The following is a 10,498-nucleotide window of genomic DNA, read 5'->3' on the forward strand; positions in this document are numbered from 1 at the left end:
TGGACACACTTGTTCTTACACATGGACTGCCTACACCCCTTCCTACACAACTCCTACTCCCCCTCTCACCAACATAACATATCAGATCCCGAGGCTCTGTTTTATTGGGGGAGATCGAATTAGGATATTGTCCGTACACTCCTTATGAGTGCATAATTAAATGGTTGTCCAACGGAGATCATCTCTACAGAATACCACCCTATCTGTACCTTCATGTTTGCTTCTGAAATCTGATCTAAGTATTCCTGTCTATTCCCTCTGTCCCTCACTCTCTCTCTGTACATCTATTTGTTTTAAACAGATTGACTGTGTTAATTGAGGCTCTTTTAAAGAGAAAAAAATATGTGTGTGTGTAAATCGGCAACAATGATGCCTTCAATCTCTGCGATGCTATGCATTTCTTAGATCAGGTTTACCTTCCTGTCAGTGTAACTGGATTATTTTACTCAGCCACAAACCCTCTCTCCTCAACCTCAACCCTTTGCCGGTTCACCTGAGCTGTCTGACCCGTGCTTGTAAGTTATGTACACAGGTGGAAGGTGGAATTAGATCGGCTGACACTGGAAAAAAATATTTCAGGGCATTAGAATTTACGCATCACACTTTAGCTAGTTTCGTTTTCTTATTATTAATGTTTTCTCCCGGCCTTTCACTGAGTCGACGAGTAGCGCATATAGAACTACTCGCTGCAATCTCGCGGTCACTCAGCACGGTGATTAGAGTAACCATACAGAGCAAGCAAATGTTAATTCTGTACTTAGCCCATCCCGAATTGTTGCATTACAGAACTCATGGCAAAGATCCTCCAGAAAGAGGCGGGTAACGTGTTACTTGCAGAGTTCCCCCAACAGAACATTTCAGATGCCCATTTAATTGTAGAAGTTTTTTTTACTCTCTCCCAGCTTGGTGAGGTGTTTTCTCCCCCGCACAGAGTTGCATGTGGAGTCGCCAAGCCTTCTGTAGGTGGCGCTGGCTTTATATTTCTCGGGCCTGAGACCTGCTTGGTTTGGGGTTGGTGGGGGGGGGGGGGGGGGGGGGGGAGGTTACTTCAGAGCTCGAAGCGTGAAGACATCCTTTAGTTTAGCACTCACTCTCCTGGGACACAATTGAAACTTTTACTTAAAAAAAACACTGGCCAACAGAACTTTGTTAAATTTTTCTAGGCATTAATTTTGTACTGACTGAATAAAATCGCTTTTGATTTCTTCCAAATGAGAGATTATTCGATACAAATGTATGCAAACTCTGCTGCGGCACTGCTGCTATATTGAATTAATTTTACTACTTACTATTGCGACTCTTCTTGGAATCGAATCAATCGTCTGATTTCTTAGTGACAAATTATTTAATCTATCATCGCACTGCTTGTTTTCAAACGATTTTCCGTCATCGTGTGGTGAATATTGTAATTGAAATCTTTTCTTCGCGGTTCTCTCAACACCCCCCCCCCCACCCTCCAGCACCTCTGCCTCCCACCCGCCCCCCCCCCCCGTCCCATTTCTATTACTTGAAGTAATTTTAGTTGGCAAACAATTGGCGCTTTCACTGTTGTGCTTGAAAGGTGCCGGTTCTTCAACCAGAGACTCTCCGTTTTACAGCACCAGACACAGGGCAAAAAAAAATCCTAAAGTGAAGCATTTTAGCAAGCTAAAGTACATTGCCAAACTTAAAGAAAACTTTCAGGCGCTGAATTGAATTCCATCCTACTTATATTTTTAACGTGTAAAATACAGGGAAAGTCGAGAATATGCATCCGATTAATGTTAATAAAATAATAATTATTAATTAAAAATAAAATAAACACCGATTACGCTATGGGTGGGATGGGATTGAGGCAATTTACAATAAAAAGAAATCATTCTTTCCCTACAATTCTTTTTCCCTCGGGATTCAAATTCGCTGTTACATGTTTCCCCACTAAATGTTAGGGAGGAACTGTCATTCTGTTTAACAGGACATTCGAGTTGAATCTGTGCAAATTCATTTGATATAGCGCAGGAGTTATTAAAGGCTTGAAATGTTAATGGAAGTGAAGCAAAGAAAATGGTCATTGTCACTTAAAGAGTAAAAAACAGAGCTGCAAATCGAAGCGGCAAGGGGGTCACGGATTTATACCCTGAATCAAAAAAAGGACAAACTAGTACAAACGTGTCATTTTTTCCCCCTACAAATACCCTGTGGAAAGCGGTTCCATTGCTCCGTCTTTCTGAGAACCGTGGATTGTCGTGAACATTTTTACCCTGCAATAATATTATCTGTACTCCGGGAATAAGATGCTAAAAATTGTTAAAATATTAACGTTTCCATTACCCGCAAAAACAAAAAAAAACCATTTTACTCTATGCAGGGAGATTCGGCAAAATCTATTAACTACACACCAGTTATTTTCTATTATGTCAGTATCCCACTCAAAAGACACGGACTTTGCAAAGCTACCCGATATTTGACTCTGGTGCCAAACACCAGGTTAGTTATCAAAAGGAGCGCCAGTACTTCCGTAATAATTCCAGGTAATAATAACACATGTATAATAGTCAAGGAAAACAGAAACAAATATAATTTTAAAATCTTCATTGCAAACTACACTGCAAACGGACTGACTGTTGGGACTCGGTCCAATTATTTTTGAAACTATACATCTAACTAAAAGCAAATGACTTGATTCAATGAAAAAGGCGGGGTGGGGGAGAAGTCTATTTGAGGTGGAATTATGCCATGTCCTTTGCATGGGAAGAGGTTAGGGAGAGTTGGAGGTTTTGGGGAGTAATGCTTGGATAACCCTGGTCTTCGCTCTTTCATTAACCTATTTCACAGGAAGCCCCCTCGAATCATTTGCACTTCAAAGAAGCACGCCGCCTCGTCCAACGGAAATTAAAGAAAAATAAACTTTTGGGAAGGGGGAGGGGAGGGTGTTTTTTAGGAAAAATAGAGATCCAGGATGGATCCTCTGAAACCAACCCCAGCACCGCCAAGATCCATTCGCAATTCATTTTATACACTATCCGCGCGAGGCAAATCCCTCGATTGTCTGCTTTACTCATACTCCCCTTGTCCGGTCACTGTTTAGCTCTATAATCGTGTTACGTGTAAATATATTGGTCCGATTTGACGCCTCTCGGTGTTTACACACAGGATTACCCGCGGCTGTATCGTTGCCTTTGATCTGGATTTACGGATCTTTTCAGTCACAGAGCAAGTGCCAATCGTTTAAAAGTTAAATGTAGAATTTGACATAAAACTGGGAGAATTAAATAGAAAGTTAATGTATAATTTGATTACAGTATGCGCATGTGTCTGCTATATGAAACAATACTTTTAACTTAACACTATTACAAGCAAAAGAAATATTTCAGTCGAAAATGGCATTTTTAAACAACTTTTGATGAAAAGTTTATGATTAGCCACGATTTCCCACTTTCTGCTCCGAGTCTTTGGTGTGTTTAATCCGCGCAGAAGGCTATGACTTGGAAGTCATATGTTCAAACTGGTCATTGTTTACGCACAATAGTGTGTAATTTACAGTGAGCTCCTCTGCGTGCGTCCGTGTGTGTCTGCGTGGGTGCAAGGGAGAAGACAATAACTGTGCAAATCTTATGCTATCGGTAGACAGGTGATATTTCACCTGGCAGAAGAGTAACGAGGAAAAGTGATATTAAATAATAATTGTTCAGACATTTGTATGCATTTACACACTTAGATGAGTGCGGTGGCTATGTCTTAAGAAACCTCTAATAATGATCTAAACAATTCTGTTCAGCGCCAGCGAATGTGCTAATTTATCTGGGCTAGGCGGGAAAGGAATGGATAGAGAAGGCCCACTCCTTGCTACGGTTCGGTTTTACTGGCTGACCGTATTTTGGAAAATTTGAGGCGTTCTGCTATGAAGTGTGGCGGCATCGACTGCAATTTCACAGTCCGAAGAACATTTTGCCTGAAGGAACGTTTATTTCCCCCCTCCCCTTTTTCTTCCTCCTCTCTTGTTTTCGACCCCTCCCTAAGACTACTGCCTTCATACCTTGCTCTGTTTGGCTACGTGCACAGTTCAAGAAAGAGGAAGCTGGGATAAAATAAATGCTATATCCAATTTGGTCACGCAACATCAGTAATAGCTTACTTTCCCCCTTTTTTTGCATCCGTCTGCTTTGAATGTTAATAGCGCACGTGCAGCTTTACTTTCTGAACATCCCTCAATTAACACTTTCTCTAAACTCTTTAAAGAAACGTTAACTTTTTTTGTGGATGGCTTTTCTTTCGGGGGCAAATTAATAACTTCTTTTTAGGACGAGCAGATCGGTAGGTTTACATTAATTGTACCTTGATGAATATTTTGTATCTTCAGAAACTTTCACACTTCCCAAATTTAACTGTCCCTTTGTAAATAAAAACTTGATGGTATGCAGACTCTGTGGTATAATAAAAAAATAGAGACTTGGTGAGTTTGATAGATAAACTACTTTTGTCCTGTCGGGGTTTGGAATGTATTTTCCTTACACAAACATTTTAAATAAGGCAAATCATTGGCAGAACAATTTGCATTAAGTTGTTGCATTTGCGAAAATTAAATCGCCAAGTGCAAATGGATGTTTTGTTGGTCTCAATACCGGTCTATGCATGCCCATTCCATTACGCCCTCCGGTTTAAGGATAACAAGTTATGTTTACTGTCACGACTTCGGTTAGACCTGAATACTGAAGGCACCTGTAGCGAGGCTGAGAGCTGGAACAAGACACAGGCACAGGTATAGATACCAAAAATTATATTGGTGCACACAGCGCGCACACACCGGCGCACGCGCACGCTCACCGCCCCCCCCCCCCCCCACACACACACATGAGCTCTTGCACAGGCATAAACACACACCGTATGCTCAAGCAGATATAGATAACAAGTACGCAGTCTTCCATACATTCCTATTAAGAAACACACACACACAAAATACTTCCAAAATAAAATCACACACACTTGTGTGTGTGTGCACGCGCCTCGCTGCGTGTATATGTAAATATATATGTGTATATACATATATACACGGTGACTCCGTAGGCGTATACAAACAAGCGTGTAGATTTACACAGATACATGGAATTGTAGCTGGATTAAGAGCCATGACACCAAACGTATTTATGTTTCACACACCATATCAGGCACAAACACAAACATACAAACATCCAGAGACAGATGGACATTCACTCTGATAAAAGAAAGTCATTGCACACACACTCACACACACCAGCACAACAAAACACAACACTGACACGCGAGTCCTGTCTTCCTCGCCTCTCTGCTGAAATACACTTCGCCATGTATTGACTGGAAAGTTGCCCAGGGATTATTCGCTGAATCTGGATATAAAGTATTGTTGTTTCATTTTGAATTTGGAAATGGGATAGTTTCTCTGGTTGGATTTTGAAGGGAATGGAAGAAAATATTATGCGAGGATGGTCAGTAAAGAGGAAATTATTGTTACTAAAGGTTAAAAGTCAAAGCATACAGACAAGTGACCTCCCGGAAACGAACAATGAAAACAATTTTAAATCCAGATGAAAGGAAATAGTGGTTTAAAAGATCAGAATAAGAATTGCAAGTTGTCCTTTCTGGACTAGGCTGCATTCTATTTAACACCTGCGCTACATGTACAAAGGCTTTCAACAATGTGCCACTGATTTGAATTCTATTGTCCTAACTGCACTTTAGCAGAAATGAAAGGAGTATGTCATCCATTAGGAAAATATAAACTGTTTGTCGAATTGTAAAGTATGTTTAGCGTTGGAAACATTTTTTTCACTAACTCCAGAAGAACTTGCTTTGGTTAGCTGGTAATCAGTGGGAAAATGTAATGTGGGAATAGGTGCTTACAGAGATTAAAGCCCCCCAAAAAAAGAATGTGGACGCCTAATTAAAAGCCGTTTGAGCGAGTGACAGAAATCCATTGGTCTTTAGCATCAGCTGCTTAACGGTTCCTGGTGGCTGGCTGGGGCCAAGAGCCCTATTCAGAGACCGGGCTAGATAGCACCTCGCTTAGCCTGTGCAAACGGAGGAACGCCGCATTTTCCACCTTTCCCTTCCAGCCAGGTGCACGGTTAGCGAGAGCAAACTCAGCCTGCAGCGCTGCTTCAGCCAGCTCCCAATGTCGGAGGCAGCTTTAAGCGATCGATGTATTTAAGCTTCTATAGGACCTGCTGCCAGTAGGTGTGAGTTTTGCCACATAACCTTTTAACTATCTTGCTATCTTGCTACAGTTAATAGAACATTTCATTGTATGTAATCCGATATATTGACGCGATGATTTACCTTTTAACGAGATAAGTGAACGGTTGCTATAAGATCGTGTTTGGTTAACCCTTCTGTCTTAACAGTTGGCGATTGTTATAAAGAAAAATTGATAAATTAATGAATATTATTTGATAATTTATAGCAAAAAATCATCATAAGCGAATGTATCTGCCAGCACCAAGTATTACACATTGTGCATGATTTTGGTGATTGAAGTTTTGTGAAGGTTGGATAAATAGAGAGGTGAACGTTTTGTATGCGCTCGTTTTATTTCCATCTAAAAAGTTATATCAGGTGTCACAGAAAACAACTAAAATGTAGATGCCCAAGCTCGTTTTATTTCCAGTAGAAGCTTGTCAATCAATCACCTCTATCGATAGATCAATCACCGTGTCAATTAATAGATCATATTAGAACGTTACTGGGATTATTTATTTATTTGTGTTTCAATGTGAGACGGGAATCGAGAGGAAAGCAGTCGTGAGAATGAATTCAATTTATTCGTTAGCGTTTAATCAAAATAATTGGTGGTTATCGTGTCGCTTCACCGTGCTTAGGAATAATGGGGATGCCGGCCATGGTCGCCCGCCTGGCTGGCAGAAACCCGAGGAGATGTGCCCTAGATTTAAATTCACGTTCCACGGATTCATACCAGTGTGTGGAGGTTTTTATAGAAGGACTTTTCTCATTTTAAGATATTATTTTCCAGCTTTAGTGTTTAACGCTGTGTGTTACACGCAACAGAAAGAAATAATAAAAAACAAGATTATTCACCATTGAAAATAATTGCCACACAGCTTGTGACTTCCGATTTATTTAAAATTAATTAGCGTCACGTAACATCAACTCATCTCGGTTTGCTTCACTGAAACGCAACATTTTTAAAACGTAACGATAGACACATATCGAATTGTAAGCTTGTTCTTGTAAAGAAATGAAATAGGTTGACTAAAAGTTTGGCGGTTTAACGATACGCGACCCACGTTACTCGGGCTGAAAAAAAAAACCTGTAATGTTTTGCTTGAATGTTATTTAGCCAAATTAACAATGCCATCATTTGGATAACAGGAGTTGGAATATTTTTAAACAGAAATAATGATGTGTGGTTGATACTTAGGTCAAGTGGACAGACTGCACGAATTTGCATCTTTTAAAATAGTTAAGTTATTGAAGCAGTTTTATACAATGTTTTGATTTAATCCAGTGGCATATATCTGATTTAGTGAACGCACACACTCGCCCTGACATAAACATACACAAGTATGCAGAATGTGTCTGAGTTAACGAGTGTGTTCACTGTTTTTAGTTGCCTTTCTCGATGTGCGGCATTCACAGGGCACTTGGTGTAAAGTGAAGTTTACATCCGCAGGAATCCCCACCTGGTGTGGTCTTTCCTTCCGGGAGAATAGCCGCAGCATGGCAAGCGCAACCAAAAGGCAAGCAGCGCTTGCAATATCGATCGAAGCAGACTCTGGCCGAGAGCTTCATCATCGCGCTCAAAAAAAAAACTCATTCACAAAACTTCTACCCTAACAACTGCCCGCTCTCTCCCAGGGAAGGAGGGCGCCTTTCATTTGTTCTTCCGTTCCTGGAGCTTTCTTTAGAAAAACAATTAAATGGGCCCAGGCTAAATCACAACTATCCAATTGCAAATAAACAAACGGGACGGGTTTAATAGTAATCCTCGGGCTCTAGATTTGGCGTCAGTACAGATTGCATATTCATAACGGATGTTGAACCAAGCCAGATGGACAATCAGTTTAATTGTATACTCGACACGATCGGAGACTGATTTTTTTTTTACTTTTTTAAATTTTGTCATAATTAATTAGATTATTATAGCGGTTCTGTATTGATCTCCTAATTTGACTTTAAAAGAGGACCGACGATCTACCGAAGTCACTTTGCAGATTCTTATGGTAGAAATGTCTCAAAATTCTTCTCTGCTGTGAGTACGGTAACGGCTGGAGTATCACCAGCTTTACTCAAGACTTCCTGTTGAAGACTACCATTTCCACTGGCGTTTTGATCGCACTAAACAAGACCCGAGTGAAAACTAGCCACTGTCAAAAGTCCACTAATAAAGTAAGATAATCGCTGTCCCAGGAATTTTGTAAAAGCTAAATAGCACAGAAATGGCAATGGCAGATCAAAAGAATAGGTGAATGTGGAAGTGAGGGTCCAAGAAAATACTATGAAAAGTGGAAACGTGAAGTTTAAATAAAGCCTCCAAAACATTTGAACACAGGAAAGGACAATAAGAACAATGTGCGGATTCTGAAGTAATTGACGGTGCGCCTGAACTTCAACACAACATTAAATAGAATCGTGGTTACAAATAAAAGTCATTGCGGTTTTAAGGAAAAATCAATCGGTTATACTGTACCGCCATTTACTCTTAATAGAGACAAGGGATCACAGAGCTGAAAATCCCTTTAGCGACAAAATCGGGTCTAATTTCATCATCAGAGAGATGCGCCAGGTATTTTGAGCCAAGCACCCGATACTCGTCTACCCTTGGAGGTGTGAATGAGCCGGCACAGAATGGGCCGAGGAACCCTGGCGCTCCAGTCCGTCTGTTGTGATGTTAAAATGTGCTGCAGGCAGTACGAGTGCCGGTACCCCCGGCTACCCCGCACTCCAGCTCCAACTCTCCTGCACAGAACAACCCTCAAGCTTATCACAGAGTTAGAGAGAGAAAGGAGAGGGAGAGGGAGAGGGAGAGGGAGGGAGGGAGAGGGAGAGGGAGGAGAGAGAGAGAGAGAGGGAGAGAGATGAGAGAGAGAGAGAGAGAGAGAGAGAGGAGAGAGAGAGAGAGAGACAGAGAGAGAGAGAGACAGAGAGACAGAGACAGAGACAGAGACAGAGATAGACAGACAGAGGGAGAGAGTTAGAGAGCGAGAGAGAGAGAGAGAGGAGAGAGAGGAGAGAGAGAGAGAGAGAGAGAGAGAGAGAGAGAGAGAGAGAGAGAGAACACAGAAGCCAGCTCACCTCTCTGGCCCAGTTCAAATAAACAATTTGACAGGATGGGTAAGCCTACCTGATCGCCCTGTCTTGTGAGCCATGCAGAGATTTGCTTAATGGTCTGTTTCGCGACGCACCCCACTAAATCTTTGCGGGCTCTTTAACTTTCTCGCTGGCTTAACGCGTGCCTCCTTCCCCCGCTGCTGTGGGGTTCTTCCATCCCCTTATTAATTTGCTGCGATATTCTCCACCCCCTCTACCCACACCCCGTGTGTCTTTTTTAATATCCTTTCGCCCTACCTACAAGTAACAGAAGCTGAATGGTAAATATACCAAAGCAGCACTGTGGAAAAAAATCAAGGCAGCAAGTTGTGCGGAGATACATTTGCACAGCATTAGAACTGATTAATTGGGACAAACGGGTTTGGATAAAAAAAACTATCCAATTTCCAGCCGGCCCCTGAGTGAAGTAACAAAAGGGCAGGTAAGAGGTGGATGTGGCTGGATATTCCGTTGTCCCTATTACAATTCGTGGCAGAGATTTGCACTTCAGATGCCTGTTGGTGGTCAGGCTGTTTAACAACTGCCTAAAAGTTAAGCAAGGGAGGCGTGGAAAGGGGGTGCCGGGGAAAACAGCAACTTTAGTGCATTCGCAGTATGGGACCCGCCATTGCCGCAGTTACTTTATTGAAACGGAGCTGCTGATTGGCTGTCGGCCACAGTCAACCTGCAGTTAAAGGGGAGGGCGGTTGCACCATTCTACCGCCGCACACCTCCCAAATACCGAAACACGCAGTCAATATCCCGCAGCGCCCCTCCGAAGCACGCTCTTCTCTTCCCCACAGTTAATGCCCCAACTCCCGAAAAACTTAAAAGAATAAAATAAATAATTACTAAACATAAATTGTTAATACATTTCAAATTAGAAACAAAGAGATGGAATACTACAAATTAGCAGAGAAAAATACAGTGATTGCTCTTCTCTGGACAATCAGTGCCAGTAGCAAAAGATTATACGGTCACTGCTTTGTAAAATAAAATTCATCCTGGGAATTTAAAAAAACATGACCAGAACCAGAACTAGAATTCCAGTTGGAGTTAAGGTCGAGATTAAAGTTAGATTTAGTCGAATGTTGTTCGGAGTTGGGGCAAGTGTGAGATAGTGTTAAGGTTAAAATGAGGTTGAAGTTTGGATTAGAGACAACATTGGCGATGCAGAATTAGGGTGGCGATAAAGGAAATAGGGTTGGAAGTTCTTGTC

General features: G+C 41.6%; 1 protein-coding gene across 14 annotated transcripts in view; it reads right to left on the minus strand.

Annotated features, from left to right (window-relative positions):
- LOC140714202 (paired box protein Pax-2-like) overlaps positions 1 to 9,456 on the minus strand; it is a 167,295-nt gene extending 157,839 nt beyond the window's left edge. For 2 of the 14 annotated variants that reach the window (XM_073025178.1, XM_073025177.1), the window contains exon 1: positions 8,660 to 9,004. Coding sequence is in view for 1 of the 14 variants with exons in the window: in XM_073025180.1 (XP_072881281.1) it covers positions 9,314 to 9,338 (25 nt within the window). In the remaining 13 variants the exon portion in view is untranslated. Of the gene's footprint in view, positions 1 to 8,659; positions 9,006 to 9,313 lie in introns of those variants that run through there. The other 12 variants (XM_073025173.1, XM_073025175.1, XM_073025179.1 and 9 more) reach the window with 9 other exon arrangements.
- Between the last annotated feature and the right edge of the window lie 1,042 nt (positions 9,457 to 10,498).

Source organism: Hemitrygon akajei, chromosome 21 (assembly GCF_048418815.1).
Source record: "Hemitrygon akajei chromosome 21, sHemAka1.3, whole genome shotgun sequence".
Classification (NCBI taxonomy): Eukaryota; Metazoa; Chordata; class Chondrichthyes; order Myliobatiformes; family Dasyatidae; genus Hemitrygon; species Hemitrygon akajei.